This window comes from Leopardus geoffroyi, chromosome C3 (genome assembly GCF_018350155.1).
Source record: "Leopardus geoffroyi isolate Oge1 chromosome C3, O.geoffroyi_Oge1_pat1.0, whole genome shotgun sequence".
NCBI lineage: Eukaryota > Metazoa > Chordata > Mammalia > Carnivora > Felidae > Leopardus > Leopardus geoffroyi.
The window spans coordinates 1924909-1952608 of NC_059338.1; the positions used below are offsets into that span (position 1 = coordinate 1924909).

The 27700-nt window shown below is 62.7% G+C and overlaps 1 protein-coding gene and 1 long non-coding RNA gene across 2 annotated transcripts; one reads left to right on the forward strand and one right to left on the reverse strand.

The window, feature by feature from the left end:
* Positions 1-1837: 1837 nt before the first annotated feature.
* Positions 1838-27647, forward strand: LMNA (lamin A/C). Its single transcript, XM_045454447.1, is given in 16 exon segments — positions 1838-2051; positions 10092-10683; positions 20729-20903; positions 22180-22305; positions 22574-22744; positions 22833-22958; positions 23683-23724; positions 23727-23905; positions 24011-24074; positions 24076-24195; positions 24197-24231; positions 24619-24727; positions 24840-24959; positions 25389-25478; positions 26158-26427; positions 26717-27647. Coding segments are annotated over 15 exon segments (2010 nt in total). The 5' UTR covers positions 1838-2051; positions 10092-10327; the 3' UTR covers positions 26744-27647.
* Positions 14869-16582, reverse strand: LOC123585862. Its single transcript, XR_006706447.1, has 2 exons — positions 16256-16582; positions 14869-15336 (listed from the first exon to the last, which is right to left on the reverse strand). It is a non-coding gene; the product is annotated as an uncharacterized LOC123585862 (long non-coding RNA).
* Positions 27648-27700: the final 53 nt, after the last annotated feature.

Sequence of the window (27700 nt, forward strand, 5' to 3'; positions counted from 1 at the left end):
GTTCCTCCCGCTCTAGGCATTTATTGAGCACCTAGCGTGTACCCCATCCCCTGTACAGACAGTGACTACTGAGTTCTAAGCTCCCAGAGCGACTGGTCCTGACCCATCGGACAAGTCAGGGTCTCGGGCTAATGTCTTTCATTAGCTCTTGCTTGGAATCAAATTAGCCAATGAACAGAAAAAGCCTAGTGCTCTATAAACAGCGACACCCGCCAGGCTGGGGGTGGGGAGGCGCCTCGCTGCAGGGCATGCGGTAAAGAGGGGGGTGTGCAGGTTCAGGAAGGAGTATGGTGACATGCTGGGCTCAAGTGTGGGCGGAGTATGCGTCAGCCACTGTGCCAGGGCCTGAGGGTACGGGGCGGGGGGCAGGACAGGACCCCTCCAGCCCTCCCCTCAAGGAATTCCCCTCATTGGGGGATAAACAGAGGCATCCACAGTGTCACTACGTGTGACAAGAGATGCTGGGGGCTTAGCGGGGACAACTAACCCGGCCTCAGTGGCACTCTCAGCTGAGCCTAGAGGGTGAGGAGGAGTTGGTCAGAGGGCAAAGCCTGTGCCAAGTTCAGGCAGGTTAGCCTAGAAGCAGCAGAGAGGTCAGGATTGTTAGAATCTAGAGGGCAAGTGAGGAGGCTCTGGGGACCCAGGGCGTTAATGAGCCAGCTCAAGGAATTTGGACTTTATCCCTGATACATTGGGTGCGCTGTAACTTGAAGTTTTGTGGAAACATGCCAGGGTTTACATTTTGGAAAGACGGCTGTGGTGTGGGGAGGAGAAAGGGTCGTGTAGAGGCAGGGGTGAAGGCAGGGAGACTGGCCCGGGGGCTCCAGCAGTTACCTAGAATGGGGAGCGATTCTAGAGGCAGGGTCCACAGGACGTGGGGGCTCAGTGGCCAAGGGAGATGCAAAGAACTCCATCTGGTACATGCAGGGGGTGGGGGGATGGCCAGTACGGAGGCTCGGGTCACTCCCGGGTGGGGATGCTGGCAGAGAAGGGCTTTTCCCTGGCCTTCCCGGGACAGGCTGGGAATCCCTGGCCCAGAGACACCCTGTTGGGGCAGGTCTATCTGGATCCTCCCCAGCCCACAGGGCAGGATGTGTGGGGTGCCTGCTCTGGGAATTCGTGTTTCTGACCCAAAAGAGGTGCGGGCAGGGGAGTTCCCGGGAGCTCCACTCCCACCTTCCGGCCCCTGGCCCTGGGGAACAGGTTGCAAAGGGGAGGCCAGAAGGCAAGCTCTCTGGGCGGAAGGGCAGTTCGATTGGGGAAACGTGAATGTTCCCACTTGCACTTAAGTTCTGCCCCAGTCCGGGGGTCTGCAGCGGCCGGTCACTGTGTCCTTGTCTGCCCCAGCCCTGGCCGCTCCCTTCCCAGGCTCCTCCTGCACGCCTCTCTGCTTCCTCAGCCTGCTCTGTGCCCTCCCTCGTGAAACTTGGTTTCTGGGAGAATGTGATTTGAATTAACTCCTGGGAGAGAAATCACAGAAACCAGGAAAGGGGGGCCTGGGCAGGGGGCAGTGAGTCATGTTTCCATGTGTATTTTTCAAACTTTCCGATGGGAGTTTGGGAAACAACGGCCTTTTGGTTGCCAACTTAGACCTGGCTCTCCAGGGATTCCTGGTTCTGTGTCTGTAGGTTTCACCTTGACCGCCACTGCACCCAGGCCAGTCCTTCGGGTCTGCTTCATCTCCGGGGATCCCTTCCCTCTCTCCCTCCGGGCCCATGCTGTCCCTGTTGGAGGGGCCCAGAGAAGTCTCTCCTGGGGCGACTTCAGTCTGTCCTCTGCTGCCATCGCACAGTAACAGCCTTCCATCTACCCCATTTCAGGGCGGACCCATGGGGCCTGCAGTCACTCTGGCCAGCCCTGCGACCCTTGGGAGCGACCATCAGCACCAGGGAGCGTGGGCTCCAGGAACCTCCTCTCTGCCCCAGCGGCTTCCTGTCGGTGCCCTCCCCTCCCACTTCTGTACCCCAGTTTCCACGGGGCCTGTGGCTGGGGGTAAGAACCCACCGACTCCCAGGGAGAAGCCTGCAGAACAGAGACCTCACCCCAAGGAGGTGGGTAAGAAAGAACGTGCTGCGTGTCTGTCCTGTGCGCAGCACAGGTCTTGTGCCCTGGGAAGGGGTGTCAATTCCTGTCCTGCACACAGGCTCCTAAACTCAGCCATGACAGTGGGTGGGAGCCCTGAGGGTGGTGGACAGAGGGATGAGGAGGGCGGCCCTGCCCTGCCAGTGCCTCCTCGCAGGTTCTGAGCCCTCCTGCTCTTCCTGAAAGTGCCCGTCTGCTTCACGGGGGTCTGGGACTAGCTGTCCCCCTCCCTTCTCCCTCCCGGCATCTGACTAATCTTTCCTGGCAGGGCAGCACATCCTGCCCCCCTGTGCCCATGCCAGCAACAGCCCACATCACATGGGCCACATCTGGCTCCCTTTGAGCACATCCTCCCCGCCTTTGTCCCTCCCCCTTCTCTGCCTGGGGGCCTGGGCAGGGAGTGCCCCTGAGGACCCCTCTTGGCTGTCCTGCCCCCTCACAGTGGCAGACTGGCTCCTTCCCCTCCTTTCCACCTCCTCAGTCCTGGACATCTGGACTCCATCCTTCAGTGACCCCTCCCTCACCATATCCTGACTCCTTGGATCACCCCCCCTTTCCAGCTCCTACTGAATAGCCCATTGGGAAGGGGGCCTTTTGCAAGGTTTGAGCCCCCAGGACTGTCCTAGGGTGGGGGAAAGCCTGGCAGCCGAGGGATTAAATCCCCTGAGCCCAGCCCCCTGGCCTGTGGCCAGCCTGGGGTGGGGGGTGGATAGAGGTGACCCCAAGATCTGCATGCATGGAGGGGTAGGAGTGAGCCTGGGCGGGAGGAGGGAGGGCTGAGGGGAGCGGTTTGGCTCACCCTCTCCCTGCAGTCTTTTGTGAGGGATAGGGAGGAGCCTGGAAGGCCCTCCAGCTACTGGCCTCCCTCCTCCTTCCTCCGTGCTTAGCAACCGTTGTTGCTGGGTAAATATTTGCCCCACCAGGATCTGGGGCTGGAGCGTGGGTGTCAGCCTAGGCAGCGGCCCCTCTCCTCAATTCCTGGGCCTCTCCTCTGTCCAGCTCTCCTTTCCAAAGCCCTCTGGCCTGGATTCAAGATGTGACCCCCACTGCCTTGTCCCAAAGCTCCATTCCTCCTCCCCCCTCACAGTAGACCTCTTCCCAGGCTCCTCCCTTCACCCTCTCTGATCTCTCCCTTCATTCCCACTTGCCGTCTGTGCTCACCTCTCTGAATCCACCTTCCGCCCCTGATCCACAAAGGTACCTGGGGGAGACCTCACCCCTGAGCTGAATAGGTCCCTGCCACATCCCACTGGGAGCCCAGCCTGGCTTTCCCTTCTGCTAGATCTTGGTGCTGAGTGCCAGGACCTCACCTCTCTGCTTCAACAGGAATATGCCCCCATGCCTTAAGCCTTAGCTCAGCTCCCCAAGGCTCCAAGGGGAGAGGGAAGGGATGCGGGATGTTTTGATGGATACCTGTCCATCCTCCACCCACCATCCCCAGGAAGCTCTGCTTCAGGAAGCCAGCACCATTTTCACCTCCTCTGGGGACAGAGTTGAGGGAAAACCATGGCCAAGAGATGCCCCCTCAGCCCCTCCCTGGGCAGCGTGACAGTGCTCCAGCCTGAGCCCTTGCATCCTGTCCCAGCCGGCCCCCTGCTGCCCTACCCCCTCCTCCAGTGGTTTCCCCATTACCTGTCCCTGTGATGAAGAGCCCCTGGGGGGAGGGTCCAGGGCCAAAATGAGGTGGGCTCTCAGGGTGCCCTGAAACCTGTGGACTTACTGGGTATAGAGGCCCGTACTGCGCTGTGCGGCAGGCCCGTGGGCTAGCTTAGGGAGAGCGCCATGGGGGAATCTGGGCACTTGGACCAAGGCAGGGCTAGAAAAAAGGGGTTGGCCTGGATGATGCCCTACGACTCCTCCCAGCTCTGAAGTTCTGGCTTCTAGGCCGTGAGTGGGGGAGCACGGGCCCAAGACAGTCCATTCCCAATCCCTAGGGGCCTCCCTCCTGGAGCTCCTGGTCTCCGCCCGGTTCACCTGCCCCACCTGCAGCCCCACCACTTCTGCAGCGAGTGCCCCTTGCTCTGCCCCACTCATAAGGAAATCGGCACTTTAACCAGCATCCTCCCTGCCACAGTTCACTTGACCAGTAGACCCCCCCCACCCCTCCCCCGCTTAAAGGGCCCCGGGGAGCCTTCCGAGGGGACCCGGAGGGGCTTGGGGGCTGGGACTGGCAGGAAGGTGGAGCTTCCAAGACGCTTGGAGGGGCCTGCCCAGGTGGTCACATAGTCGCGGACAATTTGTAAAAGGTATTTTCACACTTTTCAAAATAGGGCCTCCCCGCAACAACAAGAGGAGCATGTAGGGAGACCGACTGCCCGGTCGGCCTGGTGCTAGCACCGAAAGCCCCCCGCCCCAGGTCACTGCTGCCGGCCGCTGACCCCCCAGTTTCGGGCCCCAGCAGCGATTGGCCGGCTGCGGGGCGAGGGGCGGGTGAGAGGGAATCCTCTTCTGCCTCACTTCCCGGAAGCGTGTAGCGGTGCGGGGGCCTGGGGACCCTGTGCTCCAGCCCCGGCCCCGGGCTTGTGGCGCTTGTTTGTTTCCTTGGCAACAGGGAGAGGAAACCCCCGCTCGCGAGCCCGGGGAGGCCCCGGCAACCGCGCCCACAGACGCACACAGCCTCACGCGCAGCCGCCCACGCGCAGGCCCTGCGTCAGCACAGCCCGCCGGCCCCGCCTCGGGGCTGGGGGCGGGGCCGGGCGCGGCCGGGGGGCGGGGCCGGAGGCGCCCGGGCCAATTGCAGCCCCATCCCCGTCCCGAGGCCCCGCCCCTCTCCGCCCACCCGCCTCCCCCACCTCCAGCAGGGGCGGGGCCCGGGGCCGGGGGCTGTGCGGGAAGGGGGGAGGGAGAGGGCGGTGTGGGATTTTTGTCGGACTGGCTCTGGTCTGGTGTGCGTGTGGCTGTACGGTGCACTGCCGCGTGTATTTTGACGGTTCCGGGAGCCTGAGACTCGAGGGTGGGACGACTACCTGGGCCCAGTTTGCTGGGGGTGGGGGGAAGGGAGTGGTTTGGAATGTTGGGAAGGAGCTCGGGGCGGTTCCGGGATCTTGCTTTTGGATTGGTCTTCTTGGGGTCCAGTAGGATGTAGTTAACCTGGAGGCAGACACCTGGGGTTTGGGGCTGCCTCTGTCACCTTTCAGCTATGGAGCCTTGAACAAGTCAGTTAACCCAAACCTCAGTCTCCTCATCTGTATGGTGGGGATCATGGTGCTTGCTCTGTGCACCTCCAGGAGATGTGGAGGGTTACGATAGCCATCTTCGCTGTGAAAGACTTGTCACCCCAGAGACATCGCTTGGGTGTGAGAGTGAGGGGTTGGCTCTCTACTCATTTACCCGCCACCCCTCTGGCCTGTCTGGAGCGGTGAGGGAGGATGGCTGAGCCCTGGCCCCACTCCTCCTAAAGCTGAGCTAAAGATTAAATGGGACCCCCTCCACACAGCCCCTAGTCCAGCGCCTGGAGTCCTTCCAGTCTCAAGGTTACACTGATCACCTGTGCACGATTGATTCAGCACTTCAACGGCGGTTGAGTACCAGCCCCTGTGAGCCAAGGTTGCAGGACCCCGGCCTTCCAGGAAAAACTCACTAAGGGATTCCCAGACCATGGCCTTGAACCTCCAAATCATTCCCCCCACCCTTCGCCACTCCCTAGCCTTTCAGATTTTAACCTGTGTTAAAATTCCAGTTGTGCTACTAACCACATGACCTTAGACAAGTAGTTCTCAACTGGGGGAGATTTTGCCTCACGGGGAACATTTGGCAATGTCAAAGACATTTTTGCTTGTCACAGCTGGCAGTGGAGATGCCCCTGGCATTTAGTGGGTAGAGGCCAGACACCCCACAGGGCACAGAACCCCACCCAAGACAGAGAAATAACTGGCCCCAAATGCCAACGGTGCCACGGTTCAGAGACCCTGCCTTAAGTGAATAAGTTTACCTTCCAGGGCCTCAGTTTCCTCATCTGTAAAATAGGCTAATGATAGCCCTTATAGAGCTATTGTGGTGGTTCAACAAGGTAGCGCGGATGCTCAGTGCCTCATAATAGCAAGTACTCCATAAACATCCCCACCCCGCTCATTATTGAATGCCTCCGGAATCCCTCCTGGCTTCATGCTTCTGAGCCCAGTCCCTCTGGCTTACCTGGTGTCGAGGCCGGGGCCACCACCTCTTTCTTTCCTTGCCAGGCTCAGTGCCTCCCTGCTGTCCCTCTTGACCCCAGCCTTATTCCCACAGCAGGCCCCTGCCTCCGTGCCCCTCTCGGCCCACCCTTTCCCACTTTGCATCCGGTGGCCCTGCTCGGGCCAGCGGGCCAGGCTGCAACCCTCCTCCGCTCTTTCGTACTCCAGCACCTCTGCACACACTTCCTCTCGGGCACCAGGCCACCCACGGCCTACCTCCCACGCGTCCCGTCAAAGCGGCATGAGAGAGTGAAGCATGTCCTGGCTGCTTGGTCCAATCCTGAGCTCAGCCTAGTACTATCTAGTTTGAGGGAAGCCAGTCTCACCCGTAAAACAGGGAAATAATCTTCCAGCTGTGAGGTGGTTCTCTGGACCAAGCTGAGAAGGTGTGTGAAAACGCACAGCTATGAAATCGTGTGGAAAGAGAAGCGATTGACTGCGGAGCGTTGTCTCTCTTTGTAACTTTATTTCCATAGCGCTTACCACCTTCTAACAAACCATGATTTTCTCTTTTGTGTATTAACTGTCTCCCTCCTCCAGAACGTCAGCTTCGTAAGGGCTGGGATTTTTGTCTGTTTTATTCACTGCTGTATCCCTAGTGTCTACAGCAGTGCCTGGCCCATCGTAGCTGTCCACTAAATATTTATTGGGTGAGTGACTTCACTGTTTATGTAGAGGGTATTTCTCTAAAGCTCCTAAATCTACCTCCTTCAAGAAGCCTCCCTTCAAATGCATAGATTTTTTTTCTTTTTTAAGTTCATTTATTTATGACAGAGAGTGCACGGGGCAGAAAGAAAAGAAAGAGAGAATCCCAGGCAGGCTCCACACTGTCAGCACAGAGCCTGACACAGGGCTCGATCTCACGAACTATGAGACCATGACCTGAGCCAGAAGCAAGAGTCAGACACTTAACCAACTGAGCCACCCAGGCGCCCCAGATTTTTTTTTAAAGTAAGTCCTATGCCAACGTGGGGCTCAAACTCAGGGCCCCGAGAGCAAGTCACATGCTCTGCTGACTGAGCCAGCCCAGTGTACCCACGTGCATATTACTTAATCACCGCAGCACCCTTGTTTTATAGCTAAGGAAACTGAGGCACTTGCCCGGGGTCACTCCCCTGAAAAGTGGCAGGGCCACATGCATTTGTTAGGGACACAGATGACCGAGACCTGGTCCCTCCTGTCTCTCACAGTACTTTTGGGAGGAAGGGTCATGGAGGCAGGCCCAGGATGCTTTGCTCCCCCCTCTGGGGTCATTAATCATCAAGGCAAGTGGCACTTCCACTGTCCAAACCAACCCTCGGACTGAACCCCTATATTCTGATATGACTCATTCATGCTCCAGCTCTCGGGCCTCTGGATTCCATCTGGAACTCATTATCTAGTCCAGAGTCCTGTGCTGCTCTTTAGCCGCTGTGCTTGGCTTTGCCTCTCCCTCTGTGTCCCTACAGTGGGCAAGTCCCCTGTGAACAGGCACGGTGGCTCAGTCCTGTGCCTCTTCTAGGCATTCTGCCCATGTTACAGATGAGGAACGGAGGCCCAGGGCCTTCAGGAGCAGGTCTGTCATCACACTGCAAGCGAGAGGCAGGACTGGAAGCTGGTCACCAGCCAGCTACCTCCGGCCACAACCCCAGCAGGCTCCCTCCTCTGGACGTGGCTTTGTGTGCTTTCTCCAGGTTCTTCTGGGCCTGGGATCTCTGCCCTGGCAGGGGAAGAGCAGACTGATGGCATTTGGAGTCCAGAGTGAGGATGGAATATTCAGGATACAGGCCCACTTTGAAGTTCAGATTTAGGATTGAGGCCTTTGAGGGTGGTGGTGCAGGTTGGCAGGGGGGCGCTTTGGAAAGAGCCTAGAGTGAAATTTGTGGTTAAGTTCCCCCTCCCTTCTCCTGCCTCTTTTCTGCAGAGATGGGGAGGTCTGGGATAGGAAGGGTTAAGTGTGGTTTTGCTTCCCCAGCCAGGAAGGGAAGCCGGGGCCTGTCTGGGCTGGGACCGGGTGGGGCAGTGCCGGGGGGGGGGGGGGGGGGGGGGGGGGGGGGGGGCTGAGGCAGTGGGAACAGCATGAGCCCTGTCCCTCACGTTTCAGGGTAACCCACCCCTCCTCTGCTCTAGTTTGGGAAGCAGAAGCAGAACAAGACTTTTTGTTTTGTCTGAAAAGTGGAGAGTGGGCGCCACGCCCTGGGGGAGAGGGCTGCAGGGAGGGGAGGCCATACCATGGGTCCCTCACCTGGGTGCGTGTGGATGCTCACCACAATGCCTAGCCACCCTCCTAGGCCCAGGGCCCTGAGCATCCCCCCTCCACGGTTCCCTTCCGTAAACACTCAGAGCCCTTGTCTTAACCCCAGTCCAACCCCTGAGGACTCAGGCCTGGCACAGGACCTGTCCAGCCAGGCTTCCCTTTCGCATTACAGAAACCCTGATGTCCTGGGGCTGCAGGAGTTAGCAACGTAATTTAGTCTTCTGGGTTCCCACCAGAGACTCCACTGTGGGAGGCACAGGGGCAGGGCAGGGAGGCGCACGGGTTCTGGAGCCTCAGCACGGCCACCTAAGTCTTAGAGAGGATGAGGTGGCCGGTGGGGCCAGGGCCAGGATTAGGGGAGGGGAGCAGAAGACTGATCAGAGGGGTGGTTGGTGAGGCCTGGGGTGGGGGGCCTGGGTGGTCCTGCTTTGTGAGGGGGCCTGGCCCCTCGCTGAGCCCATGGGGGAGCAGACCTGGTCAGAGAGGGATGTAGGGTAAGTGTGGTGCACCAGGAAGGTGGTGGGGTCTCTGCTGTCCTGCCCCCCCATTACCCGCTTTCTGGCTCAAACCAGGATGGAGAGCCACCACTGGCTGTCCGGCTCCCTGCCCTGCTCCCCCTTTCAGGCCCCTCTGGGAACCACAAAAATCTGGGACCTGGTGTCCTGGCAACGTGATGAATGCACAGCTCTGGTATCTGTTTTAAATTATCCGTTAAAATAAGTACAGTCCTGGAAAAAAAAAAATAAGTACAGTCTTGGAGTTGGCGGGGTGGGATAGAAGGAGTAGAAAGGGACTGAAGTGGTGGGGGGGGGGGGGGCGGGGCGCTAGGCAGTCTCTTTTTCCAATCTCCAATTGCTTGGGTCCGAAGGAAGGGGGCAGGGGATGGGGGCAGTGCCTGGGTCCTCCTCTGACTTTCTGAGGGGGCCTGTGGCTTGGTGCTTGGGTCTAAGGCCCAATGCTTGATTTTGAAGGGAGAGGTTGGGGCACAAGATAGGAAAAGAGGGACCCCAAAGTTGAGACTTAAAGGATCTCAGGATCCAGAATTTCCCTGCAGCCCAGCTCCCCGGGGAACCCAGGCATTCCTTCCCCACCCCACCCTGGCATACAGAAATGCAGCTTTGAATGGGCTGCCCACGTGTGGGGGGGGGGGGTTGGGGTGACTCACTATTACTATGGGGAGGAGAGAGGGAGCCACTTGTGGAAGAAGAGTGAGTCACCCTGATGGGCACCAGCCTCAGCACCCCCCCCCCCCCCACTTTCCTGGATCTGCCTGCCTGGTTCCTTCCCCTGCTTTACACCCGCTTTCCCTCCCCCCCCCCCCCCCCCCCACTGCTCTTTGCCCACCCACTCTCACCCTTTGGCTCTGCCTCCTACCCACGAAGGCCCGAGACGGTGGGGTGGGGGCAAGCTTGAAGCCGAGAGCCCTGAGCAGGCAGAATCAAGACGGGAGGAGCCCCAGGCCCACCGGGTGCGCGGGACAGGGCGGAGCCCCGCTCGGCCACCGCCCGGCGGCCCTCGCCCCTCCGCGCCGCCCCCTCACCTCCCGCTGCGGGTGTGCGGCGGCCCCTTTAAGAGCGGCGGCCCCTCCTCCCACTCCCTAGACCTATTAGAGCCTCGGCCCGGCGTCGGTGACTCAGAGTGTCCGCGGGAGCGCCGCAGCCACAGCCGCGCACCCGAATTCCGAGGTCCGACAGCACCCGGCCCAGACCCCACGCCTGCCAGGAGCGAGCCAGCCGGCCGGCGCGCTCCGACCCCAGCCGTCTCTGCCCTTCGGCCCGAGCCCCGCGCCCTTCCCGGGACCTCTGCCCCCGCGGGCAGCGTTGCCACCCTGCCGGCCATGGAGACCCCGTCCCAGCGGCGCGCCACCCGCAGCGGGGCGCAGGCCAGCTCCACCCCGCTGTCGCCTACGCGCATCACCCGGCTGCAGGAGAAGGAGGACCTGCAGGAGCTCAACGACCGCCTGGCGGTCTACATCGACCGTGTGCGCTCGCTGGAGACGGAGAACGCGGGGCTGCGCCTCCGCATCACCGAGTCCGAGGAGGTGGTCAGCCGCGAGGTGTCCGGCATCAAGGCCGCCTACGAGGCCGAGCTCGGGGATGCCCGCAAGACCCTCGACTCGGTGGCCAAGGAGCGCGCCCGCCTGCAGCTGGAGCTGAGCAAAGTGCGCGAGGAGTTCAAGGAGCTCAAAGCGCGGTGAGTGCGCCCAGGTGGCGGCGCGCGGGCGGGAGCCGAGGGGGCGGGCGGCTGGTAACTAGGCTGTACCGCCCCCTCCGTCCCCGGAACTGCCCCAGCGGTGACTGGCAGTGCCGAGGGAAACCGTCGGGACCGGACAGAGAAGGGAGGGGTCTCGGGGAGAGGGTGGCGTGCGCAGGGAATGGCGCGGGCGTCAGGGGCGACAGAGGAAAGGCGGGCGACAGGCCCACGTTCAGTCCGGTTGGGGCTTGCCGGCCGTTTGGAGCCAGGGGCCGGGGCTTGGGCAAAGGACAGCTGGCCCTGCTGGTCTAAGAAATCGGGCTCCTCAGGACACACTGGAGTGGGTGAAAGGGTCCTGTTAGAACTTTCTTGACGGGCTTGGCACTGTGCCACCTCTGCCCAGACCGGCTCTGGACACATGATGCCCACTAAGACCGAGCACCCGTGCTGGCAGATATCCAGTGGTGCTGGAGAGAGGTTACCAAGTCAGGGACACGGAGGTGACACCCCCCCCGGGGCACAGCTCTTTGCGGCATTGTTTCTAAGAGTCGGGAAGCTCTCCCCTCGCCGCCTCAAGTCTGGGACCTTCTCTGGGCCCTGACAGGCCCACGGAACAGCTCCAGGAGCTCAGCTTCCCCGCAGCTCCCACAGCCCTTGGCCTGCTTGGCCCAGGAATGCAAGAGAGGGAGGGAGACGGAGGACAGGGGCCCCCGGCGCGGGCTCAGGAGGTCGTGCTATGCCCAGGTCTGCCGCACCCGCCTCGGCCCTCTGCCTGGGGTCCCGGCGGTTCGGGGCTCTGCCCCTCCCTGCCTCCCTGCTTGGGGTGAGCCACTTTCATTTCCCGGCCAAGCCCAGTAGTCTTTGCTCTGGCCTATCCGCTGGGCCACTGACGTTTTCTTGATCTTTGCCTTATGAAACTGCTGGAGTACGGTGACATTTTTGAAATCCAGCCGTTGGAAGCTGCAGGCCACTCTACCGCACCCATCACTGCCCCACCCTACCCCACCCTACTTGACTCCACCCTCCTGTCTAAAAAGGCCTTTGGAGCCTGGGAGTGTAGGCCCTCTTTCCCTAGCCCTGAGAACTTGCGTTCCTCCTCTCCCCTCCCCTTTTCTCCGAGGACCCCCCCGAGCCAAAGGGCCCTAAAGGTGCTTGAGGTCCCTGGGCCGGGGGCCCCCCTGGCTTGACTTCCTCTCTTTACCTCCCTTTTGATCCTATTCTCCGAACAACCGCTCTCTTCAGAGCCTCTCTGTATCCCGTGCTCGTTCTGCTATGCCCCGGTGAAGGGTGACTGGAAACTGCAGAGACAGGCTGACTTCTGGGGGAGACTGTTGACAGAGGTCATTCCTGGTGATATGACCGACTTAGCTAGCCGGACAGACAGGCAAGCTGGGGGGTGGCCAGAGAACGAAACTAGTCCACTCAGCAAAGCCCCCCTCGTGGATTCTTGTGCAGGGCGTTCTCAGCAGGCCTTTCTGTGGGGAGGACATTGATCGGGAATCAGGATGAGCAGAGTCTGTGATCCCTTAAACTAACCCAGCCACGCCAGTCTGTCTCCTCTGCCTCCTGGTGCAGCTGTCCGGGCCTGGGACACCAGGCGGGTGTGCACGCACGTGGGACAGGGGCGGGGGTGGTGTGTGTACTTGTTATATTTAGCCACCTGCCTCTCTTTCTCCCCCACTGATCCTGGCTGGGGAGGCTGGGCTTCCGGAAAAGGGGGGTGGGCTTGCACACCTGGATCTCAGGCTGATGGGAGGCAGGCTGGAGTCAGAGGGGCTCAGGCTGGGCTGTCTGTCCCCTTCCGTGTCCCCAGCCGGAGGACCCAGGATTTGTGGCTTCTTTTTGTGTCTGCTGTGCTCAGGGTGAAGTGGAGGAGAGGAGAATGAGGAATTCGGGAGAGGAAGAAAGGCATTGTCCTAACTCCTCCCCACTAAAGCCGAGAGAGAAGGTGTTGTCTGGATTAATGTTTAATTAGAGCTCAGAGTTCAGGGCCAGGCTTCCGGTTGGGATGCAAAAGCTGTCTGTAAGATCCTGTGGCAATCCCTGGCCCAGCCTGGTACCTTGACCACACCCAGGGGCTTGGGGTGCCCTCTCACTGGGCTGGGTTATAGGCTCCAAGCAAAAACAACACCCCAAGTCCCCCCCCCCCCCACACACACACACTCTGTCTATTCTGGAGTCTGAAACATTTGGACACCTAAGTGTGGCAAGAATGAGGAGCTGAGCACCAGGCAGGGCCCCACTGGGGTCCAGGCTTGGAGCTGGGCCCCATCCCAGGCATGACAGCTGGGTAGATGACTCAGATGCTGCCCCCTCCCTTCCACCCTGGTGGCTTTATGAGAGCCAGCAGGAGACAGGGTGGAGACGGCAGATGTCTTAAAGGGAGGGATGGGGGCCTGAATATCTGCATCCTCTGCCCCTGCTTCCCAGTGCGTCCTGGGAGCCTTTCCCGCCTCCCTCCTTAGGACCTCTGGTGGTGGTCTGGAGCAGGGACCCGCGTGGCCAGTATGTAGCAGGTGGCTCTAGAGCAGAGTCCAGTTACGGGGCTGCAGCATAGGACCGAGGTCTGTGTCTTCCCATGCGGAACTGGTGGAGGAAGCCTGAGTCAGAAGTGGGGAGATCCTGGGCCCACAAAGCAGAAGCAGTTCTTCCCCCCCGGACGAGGCTGGGTGCTCGACGACTTCCTGTATTGTCTGCCTTGCGCAGCCCCAGTGGGGAAGGACAGGGAAGCGCGGGCCCAGGCTTATCCCAGCTCTCACTGAGACAGGAACAGCAAAGGCCAGAGAGGTGCAAAGCCTTGTCCCGTGTCACACAGCAAGAGAGCGACAGGTCAGGACTTGAGCACGGGCCTTCTGACTTCCAGTTGTGTGCCTGTATCATTAAGCCTTACTTCTTTAGCTTAGAGGACAGGTTGGAGGGTCCTGAGGGTAGGATGGGGTAGCCGAGGCTCCTGCAGCCTGAAGATTCTGGTCTGAGACCAGTGGGACCAGTGATACCTGAACGGTCTGCTGTCCTGTTAATAGCCATCCTTTGTTCTACCCTGTCCCTGGAAAGACCCAAGACCCGGCCAAGACAGGGATCGTGAGACACAGCTCTGGGAGGCTGGGGATTCCTGTCTCGAGACTGTCTTGGGACCTGTCGTGGGAAGTGTCTACCTGGCTCCGACCAAGGCTGTGCCCTTTGGCAGAGACCTAGGGATGACGGATGGAGCCTTTGAGGGTACCCGGGCTCGTGTCCTCACCTGAGGGAGCCCCTGGTGTTGTCTGTCCCTGCCACGGCCCCCCCAGCCCTGAAGTCTGCATTCTGATCCAAAGGGAAAGAAGGTGCAGCTAAACTCGGGGACTGAGCACCGCTTAGGGAGCCCAAGAGAAAACAGAAGAGACGGTCATTCCTACTCAGCCCCTGACTGCTTCCCTGTGATCGAGGCCCCTGGCTGGCACTTCCCCTGGCCTCCATTCTGAGATTTACTCTTGCACAGGATAGGCCCATGCCTCAGTCCTACCCCCCAGGGATTCAGTAGTTCAGTGTCAGGGCTGAAGCCAGGGACAGCTGGGGGAACAACTGGGAGGGGACGCCTTCACCCACCAGCTGTGCCTCCGCTCCCCTCCCCCAGCCTGCCTCCCCGCACCCCCCCACCAGGTCGGCTCAGAGGCCTGGCCCCAGCAACTTCACCCCAGTCCCACCTCCTGGAGCCCCAGTGCCCCTGAAGGTGATGCAGGCCAACCTCTCATGTGCTTGGAAATGTCTGGAGAGAGGTCGCAGGTCTCCTGTCCCTTAACAAGACGTGAGGTGGTCCACTAGCCAAGCGACAGGTTGCATGAGGTAGTGGAAACAGCCCTGGCCCTCGGTGTCCTAGGCTGGGTCCTGCCACTAAATGGCTGTGTGACCCTGAACAAGCCACCTCCCCTCTCTGGATTTCCCTAGCTGTGAAATAAAGGGGTTAGAGCAGAAGGTCTACAGAGAGCCCTCACGGAGTAGAACCGTGACCCACGGCGTGAGACGTCAGTCCTCCACAATACCCAGCTATAACGTGAGAAACAAATATACTTAATGTGAATATAATTAGCAGCCAGTGCTGTGCTCAATAGAAATGTCTGCCACAAGCCGTGGAGTTAAACGTGCGGACACGCTTCTCTCTTTCTCAAAGAAAGTTTGTCAGGAGCAGGTCATTATGACAATACGCTCTTGGCCTCTGTTGTTTTTATTGCTAGTAGGAGAGGACACTTTGCTGGGACGCCTCCCCTTTGAGGACAGTGGCGAGGGCTGTGTTGGGGAGAAGGCCTGTGCTGGGGGCACGGGACGCCCTGGGAAAGGCAGGGCTGTTACCTCAGAGTTGGCCAAGGCCTGACACACGTGTTTGCAGCCGGAGGGAGGCGCACGCTGACCTTGGGTGGCCTACCCGTTTCCCTTCCAACCTGGGTCCCAACCTGGGGCCGGGCTGTGAGGGGGTCTTGCAAGAGGACAGAGTTTGGGAAGGAGGAGCCGGGCGGGGAAGGGGTGCTCCCTGTCCCTTGGCGGGAGAGGAAGCCGGGATTAATTCTGGCTGGGATCCCAGGCCCGAGAGAGGAGCTGAGTCACGGCAGAGGGCGGAGTGCAGAGTGGACAGGAGACCCTGAGCTGTTCCGCCAGACAAGAGATGGCTCCGGGTGGCCCCTGCATGGGGGACAAAGGGAGAGGACAGAGCACGTGTGTCCGTTTCGGGCTGGATCGGGGGAGCTAGAGACCCTCATATCAAGGAGCCCGGTTTCTGGGCAGCTGAGGGGAGAGGGATCGCCAAGGCCCCCTGGTGCCGAGGCTCTAAGGCTGCATCTTCCCAGGCTGGGGCTGGAATGCGGCGGGACTAGAACTCCTAGGCCCTCCCACTTCCTTTGCCGAGCTTGGGGTGCGGCTCCCACCCCCTCTTGCCATCATCAAGGCTGATAATCCAGATAGAGGGTTAATGCATCCCAAAGAAGGAACTCCTGAGTCAGCTCCTTGTGGGGATCCCCTAAATGTCCCTACTCTGGCCGGCGCCTCCCTCTCTCTCCCCTCAGGACAGTCTGCCTCTTCCTAGGCTGTGACCCAGGCCCCTCCTTCTTTTGGTCTGTCCCCAGGCCTCAGCGCTTCATTGTTGCACAGAAGTCAAGAGTGACTTCTTGAGAGTCAGGCCAAGAAGAAGGAAAGCGGAGTTGGCAGGGACCGTAAGAGAGCAGTTGGTCAGGAAGCCGGCTGCCTGTCGTCCAGGACCCGGGGCCCGGCTCCTAGCCGTAGGCTCCTCCTGCCTGCGAACAACGCCACGTTGATACACCCGGCAGCTGTGACTCAGGCCTGGCCCCTGCCAGCCCCAGCGCCTCTGCCGGAGTTGAGTCTGAACATGTCCACAGGCCTCCCGGCCCCTTCTCGGCCCGGCCCTCTCCTCCAGCCCTCCCTCTGCCTACAGTTGCCACCTGGCTTTGTCTAGGGGGAGGACAGCTGGGGCCGAGCGCCTCTGGACGGGGATCTGAGGGCCCGGACCCCAGGCGTGTGTGGCAGGTGGAAGCAGGGCCAGGCCCGTGTGGGGAGGTCGGGGTGGGGTCCACCCCGAGGGGCCTACCTGCGCTTTCCAGCTGTAAGACCCTCAGAACGTCAGCGGGTGGGATTCGAAGAAAGCTGTTCCCCCTCAGTTCCTCTGTTGAAGGTCTCTTTTCCAGACGGGGCTGGTGCCTGGAGCGCCAGATGTCCCCGCCTTCCCACATCCTGCCCTTACCAGAAGGTGCTGGCAGACCCACAGACCAGCCAAGAGACCAAGCAGTGGTTCCCTTTCGGGGTGGGGGGTGTCCAACCCGCCTCACCCCCAGCTGTGGGAGTGTGTGCGTTTGGGCCGCATCACTCTTGGACTGGGAGCCGGAGGTCGAGGCCTCTCCCAGGCCGTCTTCCTGGGTGCCTGGGGGCCACTCTCCCCGCACCTCCCCTCCCCCCACCCTGCCGTGCACCCTGCCATTCTCAGTGCTCTGTCCCTGTCTGCCGTGAGTGTCCTCAGGTGACCCGGCGGGAAGGTTTTCAGTGCCTGAGCCTTTTCCTGTCTAGGCCTTGGTTTCCCCACCAGTAAAGGTGCAGAGGCTGGCCCGGGAGGAGGCCCCCCGGAAGCCAGGATTGTGTGGACTCCTAGCCCCCAGGCATTCCAGGCACAGACTGGAAAAGCCCCAGACAGTAGTGGACAGATAATAAACTGGCGGATGAAAACAACAGCTGAGCACATGTCAGGGGTGGGGACAAGAGCTGCAGGGCTGAGGGCCCCGCAGCCCAGGGAGGTGGAGGCAGATAGATTGCAGGGGGAGGAGCTGCAGGAACAAAGGGAAGGGTGGCCAACAGGAGCCGCCCCTCACTGGCAGGAAGTAGGCTTGGGCCGAGTTCTGCCGTCCAGGGAAAAGAGGGGACAGTCCTGGCGCTGGTGCCTACTCGCCCGCCCATCCTGACACTGGGACGCCCCGCCCTGCACGGCCCTGTCCTGCCACAAGGGGCGCGCCTGCCCTGCACGGCCCCGTCCTGCCACAGGGGGCGCCCCGCCCCGCCACAGGGGGCGCCTTTCCCTGCGGGCCCTCGGAGACCTTGCCCTCCCCCCGCCCCGCCCACCCTCACCCGTCTCTCTGGTCCTGGGGTCTCGCCATGGGGAACTCTGTGTGCCGGTGAGGCTGAGGGGCTGAGGCTGGAGGGGACTGGGGCGGGAGCCCCTGCAGGGCTGGGCCAGCTCCTGGAAGCCCCGTGGCCATCTTCCCCTCCCCCTCGTATGTTCAGCCCCAGGTCTCTGTCCCCGTATCTCTTCCTCTGCCCAGTGGGGGAGGAAACGAGGGCCTTGCAAGTTGTCCCCAGCAACGGGGCCCAAACAGGCCTGGGCGGCCTGGCTTCCATATCTGGCATCCGAGCAGGGCTGAGGCGGGGGGGGGGGGGGGGGGGGGGGGGGGGGGGGGGGTGACTCAGCGAGCGGGCCAGCTCCTGGCCCCGTGCCCAACCGACCCCTTTGCTGCCCCCGAGGCCCGGCAGACCCCCCCCCCCGGCCCCGCCCTGGGCCCGGGTTCGCCGCCCCCTGCCCTCCCCGCCCCCTGCCCCCTCCCCCCTCCCGAGATGGGAGCTGCCCGCCGTGGGAAGAGGCAGAAACAGGATGCCCAGCCCTCCTCGCCCCACGAGGCCCCTGGGATGGAGGAGCCTGGACGTGAGGGCTGGGGCAGGACAGGGGCAGAGTCAGGGTCTCCCCTGTGAGCGCTAGAGGATTTCCTGACCCCGCCGGGGTATTTTCTGCCCCAGGATGAGTCACCTGCCGCCCAGCTCCGCGGCCCAACCCCACCCGCCGCCCCAGTGGCCCTGGCACCTGACGCGCTGACCGCCTGGCCAGGCTCTGCTTGCGGTCCCTGCTGGCGCAGGGAGGTGGGGGACCGTGGAGGCGCCGGGCCCTGCACCCTCTCTTGGGGTGTGCGTGTGGCTCCCCGGCCACAACTCCTGAGGCCTGAGTCATGAGCCTGTGGGTGATAGTGGCTTCTTCCCCACAGATGGGAGCTCCCCAGCCTGACTGAGAAAACCGCGGGGGCCCCCCCTCCCCTCCCGGGTGCTGGCGGTTTCCCCCTGTGGGCAAAGCCAGTCCAGCCTCCGGGACGGACAGGCAGCTAGACCCCTTGCTGCTCGGGAGGCCGCCCTGGTGGCGGGGCCGAGGGCTCCGCAGACCCCCTGGCTGCTGGGCTACCGACTTGCTGCGGGCCCCCGGACGTGCTCTGTGCCTCAGTGTCCCTGGTCACACGGTGATGGCCCGACTCGTAGGCAGCTGTGCAGACCGAGCGCTAACGTTGAGAGCGGTGCCTGCTCCGTGACCAGCCCCGCCGGGGCGTTTGCTGCCGTCGTGTTGTTAGGATTACTGCCGTTGTACCCCACGGCCCGAGGCTGAAGGTGGTTGGCCGACTGAGCCTGGCAGAGGGCCGGCACCCGCTCCTCTGTTCTCGAGGCCCGGGAAGGGCGTGTCTCCAGAGATGCCGCCTGAAGCCTCGAGAGCGGGGGGCTCCTTCCCGCCTCCCCCGGCCCAGGCCACCCCTCTTCCTCCTGTGGCCAAGGAGGGCGGTGTGGCGGAGGGGAGGAGCCCCCAGCGGCAGAGGGGACTGTGACCCTGTCCCTGCTGCCACCGTGTGCGACACTGCACACGGGCCTCAGTTTCCTCATCTGTTCAAGGAGGGCTTGAGCTGGCCCCACCCTGAGCTCCCTGCAGCTCTCCCAGGTGCTGAGAGCCGGCCGTGGCGGTGGCCGTGGCCATCAGCCTGCAGGCAGAGGAGGCCTCTGTGGGGCAGGCCCGGCACCTGGAACTGGCCCAAGGAGCGGGAGCCTGCGGCCGCCGCGGAGCTTCACTTTACCAGTGGTTTCTTCTTTTTCATCCCGCCCCCCCCCCCCCCCCCCCCCCCCCCCCCCCCCCCCCCCCCCCCCGCAGCTGGCTCAGCTTCGGAAAAGTTCTGAAGTCATGGAAAGTTGGGGCTGTGCTCCCAGCCAGGGGCTGGGCCGGATGGCAGCCAAAACCTGAGCTGGGTTTTGACTTTATTTTTAGCTTTTCTGGCTGAGACGGAGGAGGGGAGACATCCTCCAGTTCTGGAAGGGCCTCTTTTCACGGGAGACAGACACTGTTGCTTGTTCCGAGGTGTGGCCAGAGGCCGGGAGCAGCAAGACTGTGGGGGAGGTGAGGGCCCCCTCGGGTCTTCCCATCTTCCCCCCACCTCCGAGGGTGTCTCTGTGTCCCCTCCTGGTGGAGCCTGTTTGAAAAGTCCTGAGCTGGTGGCAGGAGAGTGCTGCCTGTCCGGGTCCCTCCTTGCAGAGCCTCCTCAAGGCTGGCCTCTGCCACTGCACCCTGTCACCATCACCCGTGTCACCATCACCGCTGGGCCCCTTGGAGCTTAGGGCTTTTGCAGAGGCGGAAAAATGCTGGCGGGGTCACTTTGCTTCTTCCCAGGACAGAAATGTCCCCTCCTGCCCACATTTGGTTCCTTTTTTCCCTTCTGCCACGTGGGCCCACGCTTACAACCCAGGAGTTACGGATGGCAGCCAGGGCCGGGCCCCCTGGGTCTTTCCCTGCACTCCCTGGGTCTCCTGCTTTCTCTCACCAGATGCTGGTGAGGTGATAATAACATCTGGAAAGTTCTTGGGTTCCCCAGAAGTTTGGACCCCTCTCCTTCTCCAGTTCCGTATCTTTGGGGCCCAGAAAACGGAAGGAAATGGCAGAGGCATCCCCCGTTTATGTGTTTATTTGGCTAAAGCTTCACCCACTTTCAGGGCTGGAGCCCAGATGGGCCTGGAGGCTCAGGGGCCACATCTGGAGCCAGATGCTGAGGCTTGTGGCCGAAGGGTAGGGTTTAGTGTTCTCTCAAGCTCTGTAAGGCCTGGGGGGAAGGCAGCTGGACCCCCGTGCTTGGCCCCGGTCAGGGGACTCAGCCTGGGTCTGGAAAGGGAAGGGCCAGTACCGAGCCTAGTTGTCCTTATCCCTGACTTTTAACCGGACTTTCCCTCTGCACAGTCTCCGTGTGTAAAAGGGGCCAGGAGAGGTGACCAGTACCTTGGGGGCCCAAACTGAGAAGCTATAGGGATGCATGGACCCCAACACTGGGAGCCTGGTTGTCTGGGTCCCTGCAGGGAAGGAGGCCTGGCCCAATGGGGGGGGAGGTGGGGAGTCAGGGAGGAGGAGGTTAAGGCCCTGTGTGGGAAGGGCAGGAGACAAAGGTGGCCCTGTCTCTTTGGGAAGGCATGGGAGGAGAGGGAGGGAAAGCATTGATCTCACGGGATTGCGCTTTCCCCTTGGCCCCGGGCACGTTCCTGAGCACTGAGTCATGGGAAGGGTGGAGAAGCAGGAAGGGGGTTTTGGGGACCTTGGGGGAAGTGGGAGTCCAGTCCCAGAGGCGGGCAGATGCTAACAAACCACAAGCAAGGATGCCCTCTCCTGGCAGTTTGAGGGACAGCCAAGCCAGGCCCCGGCTGGGCTGGCCGCCTAGGAAGTGGCTTCTGTCTCTCCGTGGGGGACCTGGCTCTCTCTAGGGATTCTAAAGCTACTCTTCCTTTGTTTCTTTAGCAATACCAAGAAGGAGGGCGACTTGATGGCCGCCCAGGCCCGCCTCAAGGACCTGGAGGCCCTGCTCAACTCCAAGGAGGCCGCCCTGAGCACCGCGCTCAGCGAGAAGCGCACCCTGGAGGGCGAGCTCCATGACCTGCGGGGCAGGTGGCCAAGGTGAGGCCCACCCGCCAGGGCCCGCCATGACCCCTCCTCCCCCCAGAGAAGTGCAGGCTCGCCCTACCCCACGCTTTCACCCCAGTGGCTCTCCGAGGCACCTGTCTGTCCCGTTACACGGACGGGGCATCACAGCCATCTGCCCGCCCTGGTGCCATTTCACCCGCCCCCACCTCGCCGCGTCCTGCCCGTGCATTGGCACAGCGGGTTGACGGTCGTCCACAGCTGGGGCGCCTGGCTGGGAGAACGTGCGACTCTTGATCTCGGAGTCACGAGTCAGAGCCTCATGTTGGGCATCTAGCTTATGTTAATAAAGAAAGTAGTACGCAGACGTTTGCACGTAAAGTCTGCGACAAACCGTGCCTGGCCCTGGATCCCTCCTGGTGTGGCTGTCCTGTAAGAGAGCGGAGGTCTCTGGAAGACCGAGCCAGCCTGAAGTCGGCAGTGGATGGTCTATCACAGACGGGACGGGTGTTCTGGATGCTTGGCGTGTATATGGCTGTCTTTCCTTCCAAGGCACGTTGCTGTCTGTCCTGGGCTCTCGTCTCTCACATCGCAAGCTCAGAACAGAATCAAAGAAGCCCACTGGCTCCCGGTTCTGCCGCCTCACTGCTCAGAGCAGGGCCAGGACCAGGGTCAGGGGCCAGGCTCTCTGGGCTCGGCCCTCTCCCAGGCCCCGCCACCAGAGCGCGCCCCAGCACACGGGAGACGCCAGTGGGTTGAGCACTAAGGCTGGGCTGGAGCCTTCTCCTCCAGGCCTCCTGCCGGCCCCTGCGCTGGCCAGTGGGCCTCTCGGAGACCAGAATCTGGGAGGGGTTCTCTTGCCACTCAAACTTCAGAGATCTTTCTGTGGCAGAGAAGGGGGCATCTCTTCACGGTCTAGCCCCTGCCTTCCCGCGCAGCCGCTGTCCATGTCGCCACCCCTGAGCCCTGCCGGCTCTGGCAGAACCGAGGACCCTGAAGCTCGCTGTGCCTCTGCGCCTCCAGGCCTTTACACGGGCCTTTGCTCCTGTGCTCAGGCAGTGTCCCCCTCTGCCCTGGGCACGTCCCAAGAGCCTGTCCTGCAGGCCTCAGCCCCCCGGAGGCCTTCCCAGACCCCCTCTACCACCCCAGGCGCACTGTGGTTCCAGCGTACTCTGGACGTGCGTCCTGTAGAGCGCTTGCTGTGTGTGTGGTGTGCTCCTCTCGTTTCTTAGCGGCGGGTTCCGGCGGGTAAGGGGACCCCATTCTGTCCGTGACAGCGGAGGCTGTCCGTCCCCCGGGCCTGTCCCTCACCTCTGCCTCCCCCCTCCCAGCTCGAGGCCGCCCTGGGTGAGGCCAAGAAACAGCTCCAGGACGAGATGCTGCGGCGGGTGGACGCGGAGAACAGGCTGCAGACCCTGAAGGAGGAGCTGGACTTCCAGAAGAACATCTACAGCGAGGTGGGGACTGTGCCCCGCCCGCCGGAGGGGCAGGGGGGCAGGGCTGGGGGCAGCTGTGGGCAGAGCTCGCCCGCCTGCCTCGTGCTGCCGGACGGGGAGTGCGGGGTGTCTGGCGCCCGGCCCCCAGGTTACGGCGGGGGTGACGGTGGCCCCATCGGGGGTAGGATGGGACGGGGGACGGGGTGGGGGTGGGGGGGGCCGGCCATCCGGGCCGCCTCATCCTCCGAGGACGAGCTCTGATCTCGGTTCCTTGTCCCCCCGCTCCCAGGAGCTGCGAGAGACCAAGCGCCGCCACGAGACCCGGCTGGTGGAGATCGACAACGGCAAGCAGCGTGAGTTCGAGAGCCGGCTGGCGGACGCCCTGCAGGAGCTGCGGGCCCAGCACGAGGACCAGGTGGAGCAGTACAAGAAGGAGCTGGAGAAGACCTACTCTGCCAAGGTGCCTGCCCGCCCCCCGGGCCCCCGCCCTGCGCGCCCTGGGTCCCTCTCGGGTCCCCGCGGCCCTAACCCTGCGTCCTCCCCCGCAGCTGGATAACGCCAGGCAGTCGGCCGAGAGGAACAGCAACCTGGTGGGGGCCGCGCACGAGGAGCTGCAGCAGTCTCGTATCCGCATCGACAGCCTGTCGGCCCAGCTCAGCCAGCTGCAGAAGCAGGTGGCGCGCGCCTCGCCTCTCCACCCCCTCACCTCTTCCCGCCTCACTTCTATCCCGCCTCGCCTCTCTCCTGCCTCTACCCCGCCTCACCTCTATCCCTCCTTGCCTCTACCTCGCCTCGCTTCTCCTTGCCTCACCTCTATTACCGCCTCGCCTCTCTCCTTGCCTCGCCTCTCTCCTGCCTCTACCCCGCCTTGCCTCTACCCCGCCTCGCCTCTACTCCACTTCACCTCTCTCCTGCCTCACCTCTACCCCACTCCGCCTCACCTCTGTCCCATCTCACCTCTGTCCTGCCCGCCAGGAGCCAGTGGCAGTGGTCGGGCGGGATGTAGGGCCCGGAGGAGGGGAGGGTAGAGGCGAGGGACAGAATGTGCCCCCAGGACCACAGACTGAGACGACCTGGCTGCTCCTCCAGGCCTCTTACGTCCCCATGTGACCCTCACTCCCGAGAGCCTTGGTTTCCCGTTTGAAAACGGGGGCTGTATTTGCCCTGCACGAGGCTCAGTGTGCGGTCAAGCTTCCGCCACCTCCGGCTGGCCGTGCGTGTGGCCGCGGGAGACAGGTTCCGGGCTCGGCACAGGGCTTTCACTTAGATGCGGGGAAGGGCTTCCCGGCCACCGGCCGCGCCACGGGACAGCCCCATGCGGGCTCCGGTGCCTCGAGAACCTGGGGAGGGGGGCCCGGGGGCCGCGGGCGCTCACCAGACCCCGGCTCCCTCGCCCAGCTGGCCGCCAAGGAGGCGAAGCTGCGGGACCTGGAAGACTCGCCCTGGCCCGGGAGCGCGACACCAGCCGGCGGCTGCTGGCGGAGAAGGAGCGGGAGATGGCGGAGATGCGGGCGAGGATGCAGCAGCAGCTGGACGAGTACCAGGAGCTGCTGGACATCAAGCTGGCCCTGGACATGGAGATCCACGCCTACCGCAAGCTCCTGGAGGGCGAGGAGGAGAGGTGGGGCAGGGGAGGGCCGGGGCGGGGGGTGGGGGTGGCGGAGGAGCGCCCCCCGCCCCCCACCAGCCGCCCACCTTGACGGGGCCCCTCTGTCCCCCTCGCCAGGCTGCGCCTGTCCCCCAGCCCCACCTCGCAGCGCAGCCGCGGCCGCGCCTCCTCGCACTCCTCCCCAGACGCAGGGCTCGGGCAGCGTCACCAAGAAGCGCAAGCTGGAGGCCGCCGAGAGCAGGAGCAGCTTCTCACAGCACGCTCGCACCAGCGGGCGCGTGGCCGTGGAGGAGGTGGACGAGGGAGGGCAAGTTCGTGCGGCTGCGCAAACAAGTCCAGTGAGGTGGGTGCCCCCCCCCCCCCAGCCCCAGGCCCAGGGGCTCCAGCTCGGGGAGGGAGCAGACCCCAAGAAAGAGAGCGGCGCCCCTCCCAGAGGCACTCGGGGGCGGGTGTGTCCCTCCACGGTAGGGAGCGGCTCCGGACTCGCCCCTGGCGGCCAGGCCCCCGTGAGCTATCTGACCCCTCTGAGCGCCCGAGATGAATAACAGCCCCTCGGTCTTTGAGTTGCTGGAAGCCGAGAGTGTCCAGCGTGCACGGTCCCGCCTGGGCGTCCGCGGGACCTCGGCTGTTTTCCGCGACGGGGCCCTGCCTGGGCCCTTGAGCAAGACGGACCAGGAGTCTGAATGAGCCTCCCCCCGCCTCCCCCTTCCCTTCCTTCCTGGCAGGACCAATCCCTGGGCAAATTGGCAGATCAAGCGCCAGAATGGAGATGACCCCTTGCTGACCTACCGCTTCCCGCCAAAGTTCACCCTGAAGGCCGGGCAGGTGGTGACGGTGAGTGGCAGGCGTTTGTGGACCCTGGGGCGGGTTGGGTGGGGGAGGGGTCGGCCTGAGGATGGGCACGCCGGACTGAGCACCTTCTCTAAACCCTGCCCCCCCCCTCCAGATCTGGGCTGCAGGAGCCGGGGCCACCCACAGCCCCCCTACCGACCTGGTGTGGAAGGCACAGAACACCTGGGGCTGCGGGAACAGCCTGCGCACGGCTCTCATCAACTCCACCGGGGAGGTGAGTGTGCCGCGGGCCGGCACAGGGCTGGACAGGGCCCCCCCCTTGGTGGGCAGTACTGGAGCCGGGGGCACCCAACCCCAGGGAGCCAGTTCAAGGCCACTTCGCCCTAAGTCTCCCTCCGCTGCAAACCCCAGGCGCCAAACTCTCCACCCAGCGCTCACACTCCGAAGATGCCTCCCCCAGCAGCACGAGGGAAGGAAGGTGGGCAGCGAGGGTCATTACAGGCAGAAGCACACTCCTACCCAGAGAGCCTGGCAGTGCCCTCTGGGGAGAATAGCTCCTCGGCTTGCACCCACAGAGGTCGGCAGCAGGCCGGACAAAGGGCACGCCGTGGGAAAGGCTCTTTGGTGGCCACTGTGAGAGGATACACGAGCCCGCTCCTGCCCCGACCCGCTAACCCTGGGGCCTGGCCCCGTGTCCCCGCAGGAGGTGGCCATGCGCAAGCTGGTGCGCTCAGTGACCGTGGTCGAGGACGACGAGGACGAGGACGGAGACGATCTGCTCCATCACCACCATGTGAGTGGCAGCCGCCGCTGAGGCCGAGCCCCCGCCGGGGCTCCCAGCCAGGCCTCCCCTTGCCAAAGATCTTTTCATTAAAGAACGTTCTGGAACTTCACGCGCTGCCCTGGCTTTTCTTCTCTCCTCCCTGTTCCTTGAGCAGGGAGCCCAGGTGTCTGGGAGGAGGGACTTCCTGACGCCACGGCGTCTTCCCACAGGAGCAGTGGACGGGGCTGTGGATTTGTCTCCCGGGACGGGGATGGGAGGACAGAAGTGGGGCACCCAGCCTGCTTCTCTCCCCAGCCCCTGCTGCATGCACCTCCTCCCCCCACCCCCCCCCCCATCCCTGTCCCTCATACCACGGATTTTCCTGCAGGACCGTCCCCCCTCCCCCACCCCATTTATTTTGCATGCCTGCCACCCAACAAGCTTGCTCACTGGCCCTCCCCTGTAAGCTCAGAGAGGCCGGGGCAGAGCCCAGCCAGAACCCCAGTTCCCTGTCCCCACGTCTTCCTGACCCTGTCTCTGCCTTTCCACGCCTTGCCCTCCTCCCAGCCGGGCCCTGCTCCGGGGGGGCCCTGAGCACAGAACCCTCCCTCCTGCCCGGTGGCGGTGCCGCAGGCGTGCAGAGCCGGGTGCCGGGCCTGAGCGCTGTCCCAGACCCGCCGTCCCGCCTGAGCCTTGTCTTCCTCCTCAGGGCTCCCACTGCAGCAGCTCGGGGGACCCCGCCGAGTACAACCTGCGCTCACGCACCGTGCTGTGCGGGACGTGCGGGCAGCCTGCGGACAAGGCTTCCGCCAGCGGCTCGGGAGCCCAGGTGGGCGGAACCATCTCCTCTGGCTCTTCCGCCTCCAGTGTCACGGTCACCCGAAGCTACCGCAGTGTGGGGGGCAGTGGGGGGAGCGGCTTCGGGGACAGCCTGGTCACCCGCTCCTACCTCCTGGGCAACTCCAGCCCTCGAACCCAGGTGAGTTTGTCCCTTCGCCTCCACCCCTGCAAGCAGAGGACCCTGGTCCTTGAGGGTTAAGACGAGGGGGCCCTGTGGGGGGGAGGCCTTCTCTTCCGCAGCCCGGGGGAGCGGGAGCCTCCTCCCCTCAGCCCCAGATCCTAGACAGTCGGCTCCTGCGTCCTGCCCCTCCCGTCTGAGCCCCAGACTGGAGGGCGGGGGCGGGGCCGGGGGCACCGGGAGGGCTTCCGGGGGAGTCCCCCCCCCCCCACACTTGGCTCACACCCGTCCCCTCTCTCTTCTCTCTCAGAGCCCCCAGAACTGCAGCATCATGTAATCTGGGACCTGCCAGGCCCGGGTGAGGGTGGAGACCTCCTGAGTCCTCCTCACCTCATGGCCACCCCCCGCCCTGCACCTCAGGGGAGGGGGCTTGAAGCCAAAGAAAGTACCCCTTTGGTTTTGTCTTCTATGTTTCATTTTTTTCTAAGAGAACTTATTTTCTACAGTGGTTTTATACTGAAGGAGAGACACAAGCAAAAAAAAAAAAAAAAAAAAAAAAAAAAGCTCTATCTCCACCCCCGTCCTTTCCCTGCTTCCAGGAAACTCACATCTGCCTTAAAACCAAAGAGGGCTTCCTCCAGAAGCCGAGGGAAAGGGATGCTTTTTACAGAGCCTAGTTTCTGCTTCTGCGCCCTGCTGCTGCCCCCACCCCGGGGACCCCACGAACATGGTGCCTGCGAGGCGGGTGTGGAGCCTTCTGGGCCGGCCTCCAAGGGAGAGGGGGCCGAGCCGGGCCCCTCGGCCAGCCCCCCGTCAGTCCACTACACCTGGCTGAGGCTCCTTGCCCGCCCCATCCCAGTCCCACCCCTGCCCCAGCCCCGGGGGCGACTCATTCTGCCAGGTACCAGCCGCACTTGCTTTTTCTGTATTTTATTTAGACAAGAGATGGGAATGAGGTGGGAAAGAGGGGAAGGAAGGTTCTTTGAGCCTGCCTCACCTGGAGGCCAGAAGGGAGGGCTCTGCCCTGTTACTGGAGGTCAAGGTCAAGTGGGTGCAGGGGAGCAGGGAGAGGGGAGGGTTCGAGGAAGGGCGGGAGCCTGCCGTGGCCCCACCCCGGAGGAGGAAGGTGACGAGCGGTGGAGGGTGTGCGTCTGTGGGTTTGCAAACACTAAAGAGCCCCTTGCCCCCCTTTCCCATCTGCACCCTTCTCTCTCCCCAAATCAATACACTAGTTGTTTCTATCCCTGGCTGCTGTGGTATCTGTCTCTGTTGATGGGCGTCACCGAGAGTTTGG